This window comes from Macrobrachium nipponense, chromosome 2 (assembly GCF_015104395.2).
Source record: "Macrobrachium nipponense isolate FS-2020 chromosome 2, ASM1510439v2, whole genome shotgun sequence".
NCBI classification, from domain to species: domain Eukaryota; kingdom Metazoa; phylum Arthropoda; class Malacostraca; order Decapoda; family Palaemonidae; genus Macrobrachium; species Macrobrachium nipponense.
In genome coordinates, this window is record NC_087201.1 from 28,619,604 (window position 1) to 28,639,313 (window position 19,710).

The 19,710-nt window shown below is 36.8% G+C and overlaps 2 protein-coding genes across 8 annotated transcripts in view; both read left to right on the forward strand.

The window, feature by feature from the left end:
* The window catches only part of LOC135220502 (RING finger protein 145-like), a 344,353-nt gene that overhangs the window by 27,712 nt on the left and 296,931 nt on the right, over nt 1–19,710 (forward strand). The window lies entirely within an intron of this gene.
* Nucleotides 2,479–19,710, forward strand: part of LOC135220499 (uncharacterized) — a 59,961-nt gene continuing 42,729 nt past the window's right edge. The window contains exons 1-2 of the mRNA XM_064257640.1: nt 2,479–2,623; nt 14,009–14,164. Of these exons, the coding sequence (XP_064113710.1) occupies nt 2,495–2,623; nt 14,009–14,164 (285 nt within the window). The 5' untranslated portion in view covers nt 2,479–2,494. The remainder of the gene's footprint in view (nt 2,624–14,008; nt 14,165–19,710) is intronic.

A 19,710-nucleotide genomic window follows, 5' to 3' on the forward strand; every position in this document is an offset into this window, starting at 1 on the left:
TTAAATGTATTGCATGTACTCATTTCAAATAATTATTAAGTAACCATTAAATCTAATAAACAAACAAACAAACAAATAAGCTTCCAACCTTTTGTTTACGTTCACACTACGAGTAGCGAACGATCGCCAAGCAACCACTTTTACTTAGTACAGTACGTAATCATAAATTTTCATAATCTCTTCAACTACTGAAACTACCAAACTGTATAATAACCATTCATTTCTATTCTTTATTCTATCTTTACCTAATGTTTTTTTTATTAAATGTATTGCATGAATAAGTTTTTCAATTTACAGCATCCTTTTACCAATAGAATACATAGAGCACATGGGGTAGATGCTGACCAATAGGAGAGCAGGATCTTACGGCGGTGACTAGCATCAGGAACCAATGGGAGACTGGGAGGATGGTGGCGAGTCTACTCAGTTGGCGGCGTGCGAGTTTTAAAATTGTTCTCGATGGTCCAGGCGAATCTAGGGACTTTACAGCAACAACCTTTCGTAACCTGAACTATTTTCATATGTAGAGCCAAAAAATCTTTGTATTTGCTTTCGAACTTGAATTTTTCGTAAGCTGGGACTTTCATATGTCGAGGTACCACTGTACAGCCAAATACAGTAGTGCCTCAGGTTACGAAATTAATCTGTTCTGAAGCGTCCTTCGTAACCTTATTTTTTCGTATCTAGAACTACGTTTCACATGTAAATTGTCTAATTCGTTTCAAGCTCTACAAAAACACCACAGTAAATTTTATAATAAAGCTAAATTGACCTATAAACAATGAAATACAACAATTTGGACCATTCAATACTTAACCTAACCGTTACTGTACCTGTAAATAAAGTGTATTAGTGTACAGGGTACAAGAAATACTGTGTGTACATGTACATACGTATGTAGTAAAATGTGGGACCTTACCTTTCGAGTGAGGCGATGTCTGAAAGTGAAGACAGAGGGGGAGGACAAACAGCAGAAAACATGAACGCTCAACTCTACGAAACACATTAAAAAATGGCGGAAAACATTAACACTTCTTGATTACATATCTCCATCTCCATAGAAAACATCCTCTTCTTTCCGTGAACTTCAGCAACATTCTTGGGGCCCATGGCTAATAATGTAAGTCATTAACAGACACAACACGATAAAGTAACTTACAGTACAACGAAAGCGAAATCACTAACACGAATTTATGTTAACTAACGAAATATGTGTGAACGAACAAATTCCAAGTGTTTACAATAACGCTGATGCAAAAAAATGGTCAAGGAACGCCTTTGCATAGAGTTATGATGGGACAGATGCTGACCAATAGGGGAGCAGAATCTTACGGCGGTGACTAGCATCAGGAACCAATGGGAGAGCGGGAGGATGGTGGGAAGTCTACTGAGTTGGCGGGGCACCAGTTTTAAAATTGTTCTCGGCGGCCCGGGCGAATCTCGGACTTTACCCTTTCGCAACCTGAATTATTTTCGTACAATGAAGCAAAAAAAAAATCTTCGTCTTTGCTTTCGTAACCTGAATTTTTTGTACATAAGGACTTTCGTATGTAGAGGTTCCACTGTAATTACTACTTGGTAAGTAGTATATATAAAACTTTATTTTATTATAAAAATGTCATTTTTCTATAGTATTTTGGTTGCTTACAAAGAATTTACTGTTATTTTTTGGCAGTTGACTATAATTAACCTGTAATTAACCTCAGAACTGATATATTTTTGTATGCTGGCCATCCTTGAATGCTATCACGCATGCATTGTTATAAGTAACACGGCCTGTTAGGTAGGGTATGTTAGGTTAGTATAGCTCCTTTTATAATAGATTTCCTTAGCCAATCCCTTGAACATATTGCTCCCTAATGACTTGTGCATGCACAGAACCTTTCCATAACAACAACGTAGCAGTCCATGCGGAGTTACCCTGTAGTTGTACTGAGATGATTATGAATTGTTACATTAGCCAAAAGTTTGGTAATCTTATTTTAAAGCCTACCTGGTATGTAGTCTACATAGAATTAAATTCATTTGGTGAAAAAATGTGTTGTCACAATGTAGACACAAGCAAAGATAAGGCCAGCAGTTCCTTCCTACCTGTGAGTTAAAGGTGTATAATTAAATACAGTCAGTATAATTGGTTTCTGGTTAGTACGTATTCTTCTTTTTCTATACGTATACAACGCTTCAGAAGTTTGAATTTAACATTGCTGATTAAGGGTAAATATGATTGATGGGATTGTCATGAAATGGTGGAAGCATTTAGCCATTGAAGTGAGACATCCCTTGTAAGGTTAGGACTCATCTATTATCTTTCATCTGCTCCAATTTGAATTCATGACTCAGTGCTGCTCAAATGGTTGTTAAAAGTAATAGGTTCATATCTAGGTCGCATAACAATTAAAAACTCATTTGTTTGCCATGTACTAATTGAGAATTGTAAAAAAGAATGTTTCAGCATTTAGAATCCTGTGTATTGAAAATTAGCTGGAATATTTTTATGATGTTAGATGTTAATTGCAGGGCTCCAGGAAATTTTGGAGCTGACTATCCTCTCACAGAAGAAAATGTGAAAGCTCAAGAAATTACAAAGATAAAGGAGAAGAAAAAGAAGAAAAAATCTAATAAGGTAAAGTATACTTTGAATGCATTTTAAGCAGTGTTTTTATTAATAGTTTGTATGAATATATGAACAATGCTTTGTTATTTGATGTAGCTTGTGTGCTTAACCCCTGTAATAGATAATCACAAGTACTGTGCTTGTTTTCTGTTTTTCTGATTTTCATAAAGTCATGTTTTCTATAACTTTTAGCTTTGAACTAGAACAAGACTATTCCAGCATCTTATTATTCTAGAGCAAGAATGGGCATTTGTTCCTACATAATACACAAACCCACGGTTCTTTACAATAGGGATTGCTAATGGGTAAGCTGGAAGACAGCCATTAAAACTTGCCTGACTGTCGTTAAACTCAATTTTCCCAGTGGGATATTTTCTTTTATTATTTTTGTATATATTGAATATACTACTGTGTTTGATATTTATTACTATACAAACCCACAATTTGTGATAGCCTTGCAGGCTGCTTTCCCCCAGCGTGTTTGTCTCAGGGTCGGCGGCCAAGGGTATAGCATTCATCCTTATGGCATTCACACTCCCTTTGATTAAGAGCACCTAAGTATATTTGTTATGATTATTTTTTTGATGTTTGGGTGCCATTTGCACCGTTGGAAGTTTACCAGGAGGAAAACTTCTGAGCTTTTGCCCTTAGTTTTTCTCTCCCGGTATTCTTCCTTATAGCATTTTGTCCCTCTGGAGATATATCTCCTTTGCCCTCTTCGCTCACTTGTCAGGCGAAGAGGAGCAGGGGATGTGATGGCGATTGAGTGACTTAATCTTAAAGGAGAACTTATGGTTGCATTTTAGCTGTTCCATGTAGTATTATTCTATTTAAGTACCCCTGGTGAAAAAAGTTTTTGAAAAGGGGCATTTTATTATTTTCTATTGCACCATGGCCGCTGCCATTTTGTGTGGCTCATCTTTTATGCGTGACATCATGTAGTAGTAGGCTCAGACAGGCGGAACTATTCCGAGGGAACAGCATTTTTAGATAATATCCTTTTTGATTTGTATTTGTCAGCTGAAAATATATGATTGAAATGGCAAATAAAGAAGTAGCCTGAAGTATGCCTAGTTAGGCATATAGCACAGCCCTAAATTCTAAAACCTCATTAATTAAACTAGTTAAAAAGGACTAAGTGAAGGCCTTCATCAATTCATGGACACACACACACACTCACGTAGAAAACTGCCGTTCACCCCATCACACATGCACATGGCAACAGCATTTTGATCTCAGGAATAGGACTGCAGCTTCCCCTGCGAATAATCTTCACTGCCCAAGTCCCTTGCTCTTCCAGGAGAGAATCTTAGGGGTGCTGCATTCCTTGCTTGTAAGGCCATTCTCGACTAGTTGAATACCTTTTCTCTGGACAAGGAGTTCATTCGGAGTTTCAAGACGCCCAGTCAAACACTCTTCCCCTCTGCTGCTGCGACAGGAGCGATTCTTCTTTAACAATCTTGGGCCTCGCACTGTTTTCTTGTCGCCACAAAGGGTATTCCCTCAGGCAACAAGAGACAGCAAGCCTGGAGAACACTGCTATGGTTTCCCTCCAGACAGTCCCCTGTAGGATTTCATCCTTACTCAGCACCAGTCAGTAACCTGTGGGCAGTTGTGGTGCCAAGGAAAGGGACATTGTCCTAATTCGGATCTCCAGTTATGTAAGTTCTGAAGTCGTTTCAACCCTTAGGAACACCTTTATTTGGTTCTGCCTCTCTCCTAGGGAGTGATGGATACTGCAGCGGTTAAGGAATGTGCCAAGGCGTCTGCCTTGTCCTCTGGGCAAGGCATAAAAGTCTCAGCCTTCTTCTTTCTTTTCTGAGAGATTGCATATAAGTGTTTCTCTTTCAACCCTCTTTCTAATGGGGAAGAAGGCAGAAGGAAGGACATAAAAAGAATGCTCGTACAGGCATTCTCCTACTGCCAGTACTTGAAAGAAGAGTTGTTTGTTTTGTCTCTGGACTTGATAAGACTTAGCCAAGACCTGGTAGTAGGTATCCTTCAGGTGAATACCTACTTTATTCCAGATCTAGGCCATCATCCATAGAACTTCTGCCTCTTATGTGTTCTCGTTTCGGAACCAATTCAGCTAAAAGCTAGTTATCTTCAGTATCCTGTTGTCGCCATATAGGCCTCCCTTCAAGACAGTTTCCCTTTCACTCTCTTCATTAGAGAATGAAGGTCTGCTTCCAGTCCTTAACCCTTTTCCTCTCTTGAATGATGAGGAAGGAATTAGGTTGGTGCTCGATCAGGAGCCTTTGAATATACTTGTATGTACTATATTCTCCTTGCAACATGTGTCTGTTAACAGATGCACCAACCGAGTAATAGGTGCATACCTGTAGGACCATTGTCTTCAGGTGTGTGACTTAGACAATATAAGTACTTCCTCATTGACATCCTGAAACGCAAAGCAGCCTTTTGGGCCTCCCGAGAGTTTCAGGAATCAATTTTGAGGCACCCAGTGGTGTCATTAAGCAACAACACCATAGCAGTGGCATTTATCACCAAACAAGAGGCTTTCATTTCCTCCTGTTGCGGTTAACATGCAGGTGCTCGAAGGTAACTGTTGGGCACTCAATAGCTCTATCAGCCAGACACATTTCAAGATAAAATGTATGTACAACTAGCAAGCAACTCAGCCTCTGGAGTCAAGTGAGGGGCAGGGTACTGCTGTCTCACAGAAAAATTGTTCATCTTAGTATTGTTTCTCAGTATTGTTTCTCCTCAGTCAAGAGTTGATTATTTGAGGAACCTCTCTGTCTGACCATCACAAAGACCTAGGTCTGTGGCGGCATTTGACTCTCGATTATGGTTTCTGTCTCGTGCTCCAAATCATCAGACAGAGATATGTCTCAGTAGACTCCTTATCAATCACCTTTCTGTTTACCACCCAGTACAACAGAAGTCTTTAGGTCTTCTTTTTCATGGCACCTGACCCATGGGCCACTGCGATGACTCAGAATGACTTTTTCAGTCAAACATGACAGGTTTTGTTTTCTCTCTACAATTTTCTAATTCGTAAGGTGTTAGCAAACATTGTACACCCCAAATAAAAAATAGATGACAAAAGACTTTGTTTTTCACTCTATCTGCCAGCTCTGTTTCCAAGGCAACGAGAGGAGTTCCTCCCTGACCCATCCTTGAGTGCCAGTGACACAAGAGTGGTTCTCCAGGCAGTACAATCCTTGTGTCTTCACTACTGAAAGACTATCCAGCTTTCCTTGCAAACATTTGCTATCTCGCCAAGCAGCAGTAGAAATAACTAGATAATTCTTTCAATCCTCTGTAACATTCCAAGGATTGAAAGGTCTTCACAAGTTCGTGTCATTGACGGGACTTTTTCTTTGATCAGAATTGCGAGTTACTTCTCTTTGATTCAGTTGTGAAAGACATAGGTCCACATTTGCCCTAGTCCTTCACATAAGTAATAATGTTTCTCCTCAGTCAAGATTTAAGTACTGTTGAGAAACTTCTCTCTGTCTTACCATCACAGGGACCTCACTTCTCTAGAAAGCATTTGACTTTCATGACAGGGATCTCACGTCTCTAGACAGCATTTGACTCTCATTTAGAGCGCACATGCCCTTGTGAGAATCATCAGTTTTGCTTTTCAAGACTGCATCTCGTCTCTCTCTGGCATTGGTGAAGAGGGTAATGATTTGCATTTCTTCAATATCACCATTCAAAAGACAGATATCATGTCTCTACTCCATCTCAGATGTCATAATGAACTCCGAATCCTTCGGCATCTGTTGACAGGTTCGAGTCCTTCATGATCCCCTATGCCTTGGACTTTGTAATTGATGATCCACATCAATCATTACTTTGTCCTATTAACATGTTGCTGTACCTTCGGAAGACTCATCGTCCTTGACATGGATGCCTAAGGACACGTCTTTCTCCTGGTTTTCGTGATATCAGGAGGAGGTTCTTTGTAGTTGGCGACGATGCCACCTATACAGTTTCCCTGAGAGTACACGGTACCAGTGGCTTAGTCCTTTCCTCGCATTTTGAAGAATATGTCGGACTGAAAGATATGCATGGTCTCATCAGGACCACATTTATCTTTCTTTGGGTCTTTGCCCACAAGTCCTTGGAACCCTTTTTTCCTTGGACCTGTGGTGGATGCTCGACAAGTTGTGTTTTCTTGCCCGGCTCCCTTAAGAGGACAAGTTGCATAATGCCTAAGGTGTGCTGTTCTAGAGGTGAGAAGGAATTGAGAGGGACTGGTCTCTCCTCCTCCTCCTTCCTTGTTCTTCTACTTCTCTTTAGGTTAAGAATAGAACTTGAACCTACACTTGCTGGACTGGTGTCTGATCTGGTAAGTCTACACATCAAGTTTCCTTTCTACTTTTCTTATTAGAATCATAGAAGCAATCCCACTCCTTCCTTTAGGAAAGGGAAGAAGGAGACTGGCAATAAGGTACGTAAACCCTTCTCGGGTCTTTGCCGTAATGCCTCCGACTCTTAATATTCTTCCCTGCCTTTTTTGTGTAAGTTACAATACCTCACTCATTTGAAAAGACCCAGAAGTCTGACTCTTGATCATGCAGTTGTTCTTATATGTACTAGAAAATTTCATATTGTTTGCAGCAGCAGCCTATCTAGTGTTGTGAACAAAAACAGCTTGGTCATGTAGTACATTATAAGTAACAGTCATATTGACTCACTTTTATGCCTGTGCCATAAGCCAACATTAAGAGTTGGCCAAATAAACTTGAATTTTGACATAACTAACCAGGAAGTTGAGATAAGAGTCACTACTAGAAGACCACATTGGAGAACAGTACTTCAAACATGAAAAGAAGAGTAAAACACTTACATATATATATAGTAGCTTCATCCTGAAACTTTCTAAACATTTATGCAAGATACCAATTTTTTGAGACACAGAAGAAGCAGTATTACATATATGCTTCTCAAAAGTCAATTTCTTATCAAAAGTTAAACCTAAAATATTAAGTACCTGACATGTAAAACCATGCCATTACACCACTCATGATTCGATGCCAGATGTTCAAGGATTCTGTAACCGCAGACCTAAGGTGCAGAAAATAATAGTAGATAGAAGAGTAGTATCATCAAAGTATGCAATCAATTTGTCTATCTTTACCACATTTCACTAGAGTAGATAATGAATCATAAAGGACCAAGAACACTACTTTGAGGAACTCCTGAAATAACATTACTATATGGTGACCACCAGTACAAACCTTTTGGGTTCTGCCTATTAAAAAGTCATTTAAAATTCTGACCAAAGGTCTACCAGTTCCCAGTAATCTTAGCTCGTAGGTAAGTGCTTCTTGATTGACACAGTCGAAGGCTGCACTGAAATAAATGATTCTTGATACTGTCCCCCAGTTCAAGCCAAGTAAGCAAGCTGTGGCAGCTGCTTTTTTACCCTTTTTATTGGTGTTTTATCATAGTCATCATATATCCACTCACAGTAGGGTAAAACTAGGTAACAAGTGTGACCTAAATGACTGATGTTTTCTTTGTCATTGTCAGGAAGGTAAACTATGTAAACTTCATATGTAACAGAAGTCATATAACAAAGGTACAATTCAATAGAATAAAGAAAACATGCACATTCTGTATGCACATCTGTGAAATAATTCCAGATGCAAATTAGGGTCCAGTGAAAATTTCACAAACCTGTGAATTTGTGAATCCAAAAACATGAAGGCATGAAGTATGACTATATTTATTGATTTTTCTTTATATGGCTTTTTAAATTTGCTACATATTGATGTAATATTAGATAATTGATGTACATATATGTTGATTTTTGTTTTTGCCTAATATTTGATTAACCCTTAAACGGCTATTGGACGTATTAAACGTCGACAAAAATTGTCTGTTGGGTGCTTAATTAATGTATAATACGTCAACGCAAAAAAGTTTTTTTTAAATTCGCGGAAAAATAGTTATAGACCTACTTGGTGAAAACTTTTGCACCTTGAGGGATGCTGGGAGTTCACGAATCAAGCTGTTGTTTTGTTTACAAGCGTTATCCAAACACGCATGCGCAAATTTCTTTCTTCTTGCACTAAAAAGCATCAGCGACACATCTCAGAAATTATTTTGTCACTTTGACATAATTTTTGCACCATTTTATATTAGCCATTACATAGAGTTTTATATATGAAAATGTGTGCAATTTTATGTAGAATACAACAAAAAACAACCCATGGTTGTAGCTTTTATCAGTTTTGAAATATTTTCATATGAATAACGATAAGTGCCAAAATTTCAACCTTCGGTCAACTTGACTCTACCAAAATGGTCGAAAAATGCAATTGTAAGCTAAAACATTTATATTCTAGTAATATTCAATGATTTACCTTCATTTTGCAACAAATTGGAAGTCTTTCTCTAGCACAATACTTCGATTTATGGTGAATTTAAAAAAAAAACTTTTTCCTTATGTCCGCACGGTAACTTCTAAAAAAATCAGAAATTTTTTTGTCAGATTGTTGTAATGTTTGCACCGTTTTATAATAGCCATTACATAAAGTTTTAAATATGGAAATGTGCACAATTTCATGTAGAATACAACAAAAAACATCCCATGGTTGTAGCTTCTATCAATTTTGAAATATTTTCATATGAATAACGATGTGCCAAAATTTCAACCTTTGGTCAATTTTGACTCAACCAAATTGGTCAAAAAATGCAATTATAAGCTAAAACCTTTATATTCTAGTAATATTCAATCACTTACCTTTATTTTGCAACAAATTGGAAGTCTCTAGCGCAATATTTAAATTTATGGTGAATTTTTGAGAAAAAAAACTTTCCTTACGTCCGCGCTGTAACTTCCGAAAAAATCAGACATTTTTTTGTCAGATTGTCGTAATGTTTGCACCGTTTTATAATAGCCGTTACATAAAGTTTAAAATATGAAAAAGTGCACAATTTCATGTAGAATACAACAAAATACAACCCATGGTTGTAACTTTTATCAGTTTTGAAATATTTTCATATAAATAATGATAAGTGCCAAAATTTCAACCTTTGGTCAACTTTAACTCAACCAAAATGGTCGAAAAATGCAATTATAAGCTAAAACATTTATATTCTAGTAATATTCAATCATTTACCTTCATTTTGCAACAAATTGAAAGTCTCTAGCACAATATTTCAATTTATGGTGAATTTTTGAAAAAAAAACTCCTTACATCCGCTTGGTAACTTCGAAAAAATCAGAAATTTTTTCATCCGATTGTTGTAATGTTTGCACCATTTTATATTAGCCGTTACATAAAGTTTTATATATGAAAATGTGTACAATTTTATGTAGAATACAACAAAATACAACCCATGGTTGTAGCTTTTATCAGTTTTGACATATTTTCATATAAATCACGATAAGTGCCAAAATTTCAACATTCAGTCAATTTTGACTTGACCAAAATGGTCGAAAAACACAGTTGTAAGCTAAAACTCTTACATTCTAGTAATATTCAATCATTTACCTTCATTTTGCAACAAATTGGAAGTCTCTAGCACAATATTTCAATTTATGGTGAATTTAAAAAAAAAAAACTTTTTTCTTACATCCGCGCTGTAACTGCCGAAAAAATCAGAAATTTGTTCGTCCGATTGTTGTAATGTTTGCACCATTTTATATTAGCCATTGCATAAAGTTTTATATATGAAAATTTGCACAATTTTATGTAGAATACAACTAAAAACAACCCATGGTTGTAGCTTCTATTATTTTTGAAATATTTTCATATAAATAACGATAAGTGCCAAAATTTCAACCTTTGGTCAACTTTTACGCGACCGAAATGGTCGAAAACCGCAAATGTAAGCTAAAACATTTATATTCTAGTAATATTCAATCATTTACCTTCATTTTTCAATAAATTGGAAGTCTCTAGCACAATATTTCTATTTATTGTGACTTTTTGAAAAAACTTTTTCCTTACGTCCGTTCGGTAACTCTTCCGAAAAAATCAGTTTGAAAAAACTTTTTCCTTACGTCCGTTCGGTAACTCTTCCGAAAAAATCAGAAATATTTTCGTCAGATTGTCGTAATGTTTCTGCCGTTTTATAGTAGCCATTACATAAAGTTTTATACATGAAAATATGTGCAATTTCATGTAGAATACAAAAAAAAAAACCATGGTTGTAGCTTTTATTAGTTTTGAAATATTTTCATATAAATAATGATGTGCCAAAATTTCAACCTTTGGTCAACTTTGACTCGACTGAAATGGTAGAAAAATCCAATTGTAAGCTAAAACTCTTACAGTCTAGTAATATTCAATCAATTACCTTCATTTTTCAACAAATTGGAAGTCTCTAGCACAATATTTCGATTTATGGTGAATTTATGAAAAAAAACTTTTTCCTTACGTCCGCGCGGTAACTTCCGAAAAAATCAGAAATTTTGTCGTCCGATTGTCGTAATGTTTGCACCGTTTTATATTAGTCGTTACATAAAGCTTCATATATGAAAATGTGCACAATTTCATGTAGAATACAACAAAATACAACCCATGGTTGTAGCTTTTTATCAGTTTTGAAATATTTTCATATAAATCATAAGTGCCAAAATTTCAACCTTTGGTCAACTTTGACTCAACTGAAATGATCGAAAAATGCAATTGTAAGCTAAACCTCTTATATTCTAGTACAGGCAGTCCCCGGGTCACGACAGGAATTCCGTTCTTGAGACGCGTCTAAGCCGAAAATTGTCGTAAGCCGGAACATCGTAAAAAATCCTAAGAAAACCTTACTTTTAATGCTTTGGGTGCATTGAAAACTATGTAAACTGCATTCTTATGGCATTTTTCATAAACAAAAAACCTTCAAATATTGATTATTTTGCATTTTTGGTGTCATATTTCATCTGCCAGATGAGCGTTGTAGGCGTCGTAACCCTGGAAATAATGTCTGATGAATATAAATGAAAAGCGTTGTAACCTCAGAACGTAAGCCGAGGCCATCGTAACCCGGGGACTGCCTGTAATATCCAATCATTTACCTTTATTTTGCAACAAATTGGAAGTCTCCAGCACAATATTTCAATTTATGGTGAATTTTTTAAAAAACTTTTTCCTTACATCCACACGGTAACTCTTCCAAAAAAATCAGAAATTTTGTTGTCCGATTGTCGTAATGTTTGCACCGTTTTATATTAGCCGTTACATAAAGTTTCATATATGAAAATGTGCGCAATTTCACGTAGAATACAACAAAATACAACCCATGGTTGTAGCTTCTATCAGTTTTGAAATATTTTATATAAATCACGATAAGTGCCAAAATTTCAACCTTCGGTCAACTTTGACTCGACTGAAATGGTCTAAAAACACAATTGTAAGCTATAACTCTTACATTTTTTCCATCATTTACCTTTATTTTGCAACAAATTGGAAGTCTCTAGCACAATATTTCAATTTATGGTGAATTTTTGAAAAAAAAACTTTTTTCTTACGTCCGCGCGGTAACTCTTCCGAAAAAATAAGAAATTTTGTCGTCCGATTGTCGTGATGTTTGTACCGTTTTATATTAGCCGTTACATAAAGTTTTATATTGAAAATGTGTGCAATTTCATGTAAAATACAACTGAAAACAACCCATGGTTGTAGCTTTTATCAGTTTTGACATATTTCATATAAATCACGATAAGTGCCAAAATTTCAACCTTTGGTCAACTTTGACTCAACTGAAATGGTCTAAAAACACAATTGTAAGCTAAAACGCTTACATTTTAGTAATATTCAATCATTTTCCTTCATTTTGGAACAAATTGGGAGTTTCTAGCACAATATTTCAATTTATGGTGAATTTTTGAAAAAAAACTATTTTCTTACATCCGCGCGGTAACTGCCGAAAAAATCAGAAATTTTTTTGACCGATTGTCGTAGTGTTTGCACCGTTTTATATTAGCCATTACATAAAGTTTTATATATTAAAATGTGTGCAATTTCATGTAGAATACAACTAAAAACAACCCATAGTTGTAGCTTCTATCAGTTTTGAAATATTTTCATATAAATAACGATAAGTGCCAAAATTTCAACCTTCGGTCAAATTTGACTCGACCAAAATGGTCGAAAAACGCAAATATATTCTAGTAATATTCAATCATTTACCTTCATTTTGCAACAAATTTGAAGTCTCTAGCACAATATTTTGATTTATGGTGACTTTTTGAAAAAACTTTTTCCATAAGTCTGCGTGGTAACTTCCGAAAAAATAAGAAATTTTTTCGTCAGATTGTCGTAATGTTTCCACCATTTTATATTAGCCGTACATAAAGTTTTATATATAAATATGTGTGCAATTTCATGTAGAATAAAACAAAAAACAACCCATGGTTGTAGCTTTTATCAGTTTTGAAATATTTTCATAAAAATGACGATAAGTGCCAAAATTTCAACCTTCTGTCAACTTTGACTCGACTGAAATGGTCAAAAACTGCAATTGTAAGCTATAACACTTACAGTCTAGTACTATTCAATCAATTACCTTCATTTTGCAACAAACGGGAAGTCTCTAGCACAATATTTCGATTTATGGTTAATTTTTTAAAACTACTTTTTTTGCATCCCCGCGTTACGAATTCATGCATCATATTGTGATAATATTTTCTGTGTTGCTTTGATCGTTTTACAATTTGTTATATACCAAAATCTTTGCAATTTAGTGTACAATACAACAAAAAATTAATTAACTCATTAGCTATAACTGTTTTGCTCACAGCGCAATTTGTATACAATTATATATGACATTTTTTTTCTTCACTGTCATATATTCCAATACGTATTTATATATGATAATGATATTTTTTTCATTTCTGGTGGTTGCATACTAAACTTCAGGCAATGACAAAAGAAGGAGCCAAAAATGAACTCTTAATCTTGAAAACTAAGCATGCTGTGTTTTTTTTAAAAAAACGTTTTTTCCGCTTCGGCGCTCACTCGTGAACGCCGCCGTCATACAGGAGACACTTTCAGATATATACCGGCTCTGCGTTTAAGGGTTAAAGAACAACCATAAAGTTGAAAACTCCATAAAACAAAATAACATAAGGTGGAGGCATTACTGTACCAAGTTGGAAACATGGTTTCTTAAATCAATGAAGTTGTTGTGTAACAGTGGGTTTGGTTAACATTTCTTTGAGGTAAATTGTATTATGAATAAGCTCTTATCCTTTAATTTATTATTGCTCTAAAATCTATTACCTGCAGCATTAGATGTTGTTCCAGTATATTTTCCACATAGATTTTAAATCTCAAGAAATTTATTGTAATTAGGATGTTTGTTGTTTGTAAATTTTCATTTACCCAACTATTTTTCTTATTAAACTGTTACATAATGCATGTTGTAGAGCATATTATTCCAATCATTTAATTCAATATATTTCCTCAGGATGATGGTAATGAGAGTGACGCAGGAAATTTGGATTTGAATCAAGAAATGTATTCACTTGCCCACTATATATCTGATCAAGAAGAACTCGTTAATCAGATGTTTTCAATTATTAAAGGCCCAAAACTTGAAGCTATGCTTCCTCCAATTCTTAGGGTTAGTATAAGCTTATTGGTTATGCTGTATTTTTTATATATGATGTGATAAGTATTTTATTTGCTGTAGTAATTGTTTTATAACAAACCTGTCAGTCATAATTAACCTTTATTTGCAGTGTCAAATTTCCCTAGACAGCTTCTGCAGTCGTAAAGATAGAAGAATAATAGCTAGAAAATTGATTGCAGAATGTCTGTGCACATTCAGACTTTTTACTCATTTGAAGGAACATTTTTCATTTTTTCTTTTGTGACATGTCTCATACTTCATTCTTTTACATAAATGCCTTATAGAGCACAACACCAAGAAGAGTTCACCCCCATGTTATTCAGGTTTGAAAAATAAAACTTATTCTATTTCATTCTATTTCATGGACATGCATACTGCCACTGTATCATATTTATGTACAAAAAATGAAAAAAAAATACCCTGTAATACATTTTTCATATACATTTTAAACAAAAAAGCATGAAAACTTATAACAAAAAGCTGAAGTTTCATTAACAAAATGAGTTATAATTAGCTCCCAAATGAATAAAATATTATAACCAAGTGAAGTCTTTGTAAATGCATTTTTCGGAACAGTGGCGGACAAGAACGAACATGAAAAAACATCCTCCGATAATGCGGAGGCCAGTTTCAAAAGCTCCCTTATTATTTGTTTCATATTTATGTTAAAAAATAAAAATACGCTAAACGTAATATATTTTCATACACATTTTAAACATAAAATCATGAACATTTATAAAATCAACACATCAATCACTAAATTTGCACTTTTTTTTAACTCAATATTTTCGGAAGAGTGGCAGGCCTTTTGCGGACAAGAACAATCATGAAAACACATCCTCTTTGATAACATGGAGGGCAGTTTAAAAAACTGCCTTTGTATTATATTTATGTATAGAAATAAGAATATCCTATACATAATACATTTTCATACACATTTTAAATACAAAAGCATGAACATTTATAAATTGACACATCGATCGCTAAATTTGCACTTTTTTAACTATATTTTCGGAAGAGCAGCAGGTGGCGGCAAGAACACTGTCATGGTCATATAGTTTACCCTAATACCTATGTAATAACTTACAATTTTTAATATCATTTGCATAACCTTTATGGTTTGAACGGTATTTCTACAAATGTATGTACTCGTCAGAAATGACAGCGCTTGCAGCACTATTAAGCAAAAATTGTGCCGTAAAAATACCTTGAAATACCTTATTTTTTAATTAATATTTTTGGTGGCAGCTGTAAAACCGATTCGATGATTTTTTAATTAATATTTTTGATGGCAGCTGTAAAACCGATTCGATGCTAAGTGATTGCAATGATAACCGCGGGCCACCTGTAATACATTATAATAAATTTTATTCCAGCTTAAGGCCATATATATATATACTACATGGGATATACAAAATAGAGACAATGACATACACACAATCTAGGTATAGTATTCCCAAGGTTACGTTAGGTTCGGTTTACATATTCTGGACTTTACTTACACTGCTGTTACCCGGACTTATGGAGCCATTAACGGAACTGTAATTGCAGATATAGCAATGTTATTATTATTACATATTGTTTGAAAATATTAATAATAAATCATTTACTAATTTTTATATTTTAATATATTAATGTAAGCAACAATAATATCACTTCATTAAAGAAAATACTAGAGAATTAGTAAGATTTGAGTTTATAAATTAAAGAAATTATGTAAGAATGAAGAAAAATCCAATCTACCCCGCATCTTTAATTTTAGATCCAGGTGAGGTCCAGAGCTGTCAAATATGTCACAGGGGGACCGTGTTGCTAACTAACGTTCATGTAATTTCTCTCTCTCTCTCTCTCTCTCTCTCTCTCTCTCTCTCTCTCTCTCTCTCTCTCTCTCTCTCTCTCTCTCTCTCTCTCTTTTAATGAGATGAGAGAATTTCTATGGTACATAAATGTATAATTTGTTTTATCATACAAAAATCATACATCTTTCTATTATGTTTATTATTTGATCCTTAATCTTATTAAACTTACTGATACCGTATTAATTAGTATTTGAAAATTAGTAAATAATTTTTGCATTATAAAAATGTATTTAGTCATGAAAATAGCATAAAAATACACTATGTAATTAGTAAAGATTTATCACTGGAAAAACCCACGAATAAGTAAATTTCCGGCAGTAATGGGTAAATATGGTCCAAAGAAAAATCCGCGAATAGGTGAGTCCGTGAATCTCGAGAACGCAAATACAGGTGGTGGACTGTACATAATCTCAGTAATGTTAATAAAGAAAATAATAATAACAATGAAAGTAGAAAATGTAATTGTAATAATAATAATAATAATAATAGTGTATTTTGGCAGAACACCCTCTTTCAATCAGGTTCTGTTATGGCTTATTATGGCTTTTTCAATGTTACTTAACTGTTAATGGACAGATATCCTCATATGAGTAGTAATAACAGGTTTTGAGTGATGGGTGGATTCACTCATGGTGAGTAAGAATATTATGCACCATCGATTTGGGAGCAGGAAAGAGTTGATATTACTTCTATAGCCCATAAATTCACTAATGGAAACTTTTAGACTGTCTCCTATACAAGGGAGGATATACTACTTCTCTGTCTCAAATAACATCTTTTTATAAATTTGCTCATAAATATACCAAGGGGTTTCTGTTAGTTTAAGTTCTTATCTTTTATGATAGTATGGCAGTTATAAATGTAATTTTGTAAAGAAAAGTGCTAAGAAATATTAGAAAAAATATGTATAAATCCAAAAAAGTTACTGCATCTTTGTTTTCAGTAAATTTATGTGAATATTTACAAGTGTGCTCAGAATTTGTTATTGATTTTATTTTTTAACTGTTTTGATATTGTGTTAGGTTTAATTATAATTTTACAAAATAAAATAAAACTATTTTCACATAAGTGACTTACCAAACAATTACATTAGCTGTACGCTTCTTGCCTGGCAGTTGAAAATTCAAATTCCTGGCGGCGGTAGCAGTGCTGCCATCTTTTGTGTAGGTGATACAGATCCCGCCCCCTTTTGGGAATACCTGGTACTGCTGAGCTTTAGACTTCAATTCGTTTTCTGCCGGCCACGGGGTAACACTGGTGGTTTGTTGTTGCAGTCGACTTTCGTTGCCATTGTGGATTTTTTCTTTTTGGTAATGTACAATTTTGTACATGAACTTTCCTGCCAGATATATACTTAGCTTACGTCTCTGACGTCACGACAGAATTCAAAACTCGCGGCAAATGCGACAGGTAGGTCAGGTGATCTACCCCACCCGCCGCTGGGTGGCAGGTGTATGAACCAATCCCCCTTTCCAGTCATAATTTTTCTGTCGCCGGTGTCGACTACATCTGTTGTCGATACCTCTCGATTTTGAATTATTACTCGTTTTCGCCCTGGATTGTTTCAACGGACTTTTGGTGAAGTACCTGCTCCTTGGCTTGGCATTTGCGATTTTGTGGACCGGTTTTGGATTATTCTTTTGATTATTCTTGGAATTTCATTATGTCTGATTTGGAAATTAAGAAATCAACTATGTTCAGAGTTTGTTCTGTTACCGATTGTAAGGTGAGGCTACCGAAAGCTGCGGTAGACCCTCACACAGTATGCATGAGGTGTAGGGGGAATGACTGCTCATTTATTAACCCTTGTAATGAATGTGGTAATTTGAATGAAGAAGAATGGAAGGCGCTTTCTTCTTATGTAAGAAAGCTTGAGAAGGACAAGGTTAGGAAAGCTTCATCTAGGAGTTCTAGTAGGTCTCGCGCTAGCGAGTTTGAAGTTGATAACCCTGTTGTAGACGTAGCGCCTTTTCCAGTTTCAGCCCTGCTTCCTGCACCGAACCCGAAGATGCGCCTTCGGAGGTGGACACTATGAGAGCCACTATTCGCAGCATGGAGCTGAAAATTAAAGTGCTAGAAGGTAAGAGTGATAGCAATTTGTGCAGTGATCCCAGTGCAGTGGAGGGTGCGTCTGATCGGCTCCCTAATGCTTCTAGGCCTAGACCTCTTCCAGACTCCCAGACCAGTGGAGGAGGAAAGTCGAAAGCCGCAGGAAGGTTAGGGAGAAAAACCCCCCACGGTCAGGCGTCCCCTCGGTAGCGCCTGATGTTCGATCCCAGGCTACCTTGGATCGCGCCAAGAGAGAAGTCTTACGGCAATGCTTCTCGTCTTCGCCTTCTCCTTCGCCCAAACGTGGTTGGAGCTCCTCGGAAGCTTCTCGGCCGTCGAAGAGAGCCTGGCAGGCTTCTTCCGCTCTCCCCTCCAGCCCTGAAGTTTTTTCGGAAAATCCTGGATTGGAGGTCAGAAACCGAGGTTTTCTTTGGAGTTTCGCTCTCCTAGTAAGGATCGAGCTGCGTCTCCCGTGAAGGACTTTGTTAAGTCTCCTACACGTGTGTTGGCTAGTCTGCAGGCGCAGATTACGGCTCTGGCTGACTCCTTGATTGTGAATGCTGGTCGTAGGAAGGACGTCTCGCTCCCGGTAAAGAAGTCCAGGCGCTCTTCTCCAGGCTTACGCTATTCGTCAGTAACCGCCCTCTCTCCAGGAGTGGATCGTAGTACGAGGCGCTCTCCTGCGGACATCGTTTCTCCGTCGGACAAGGGGCATGCTTCCCGTAGACGAGCCTCTCCTGACAGGCGCTCGTCTCGAGACAGGATCTCTCCCGCTGGCAGACGCCAGGAGCCTGGTAGGCGTTTTTCTCATGGTAGCCGCTCTCCTTCAGGCTTTCGCTCTCCTGTGACCAGACGCCCTTTGGTAGACAGGCGCTCTTCTCCTGTCAGCCGCCTTCGCTTAGCAGGCACCAAGAGCCTGGTTGGCGCTCTTCTCCTTCAAGGCGCTCTTCTCCCGCATTTTCGCTCTCCTCGAGTTAGGCGCCGGGAATCTGTCAGACGCTTCTCGCCTGGTAGGCGCTCGTCGCCAGAGATTCGCTCTCCTCGCAGCAGGCGCCAAGAGCCTGATAAATCGCTTCCCGCATGACAGGCGCTCTTCGCCAGGCAGCCGCTCTCCTTTAGACAGGCGCCAGGAGCCTGATAGACGCTTTTCGCCTAATAGGCGCTCTTCGCCTAATAGGCGCTCTTCGCCTAATAGGCGCTCTTCGCCTGATAGGCGCTCTTCGCCAGATTTTCGCCCTGCGTTCGTTAGGCGCCAAGAGCCTAGAATGCGCCCTCATCCTGACAAGGAGTTTTCAGGCAGAAGCTCAACGGAAGTTATAACTTCCCCGGTTAGATGTCAAGAGTTCTTCCAGACATTCTTCCAAGGATGGACCTCTCGGCTGAGGACAAGACAGCCTTTCATCGTAAGGATCGTGAAGGATCTTCGGCGGAAGAAGAACAGGATCCCTCGGAAGAAGAAATTCCTAAAGATTCCTCCGTTTCTTCATACAAGCGGTTGACGGACCTGTTGCTTCAGGAATTTGGAGACGCCCTTTCCCCTGTCGCCCCGCCCTCGCCTCTTTCGTTATTTTCGACTTCGAAAACTTCGAAGGTTTCATCCTGTGTCAGGATGAAGCCTGCAATCTCTAT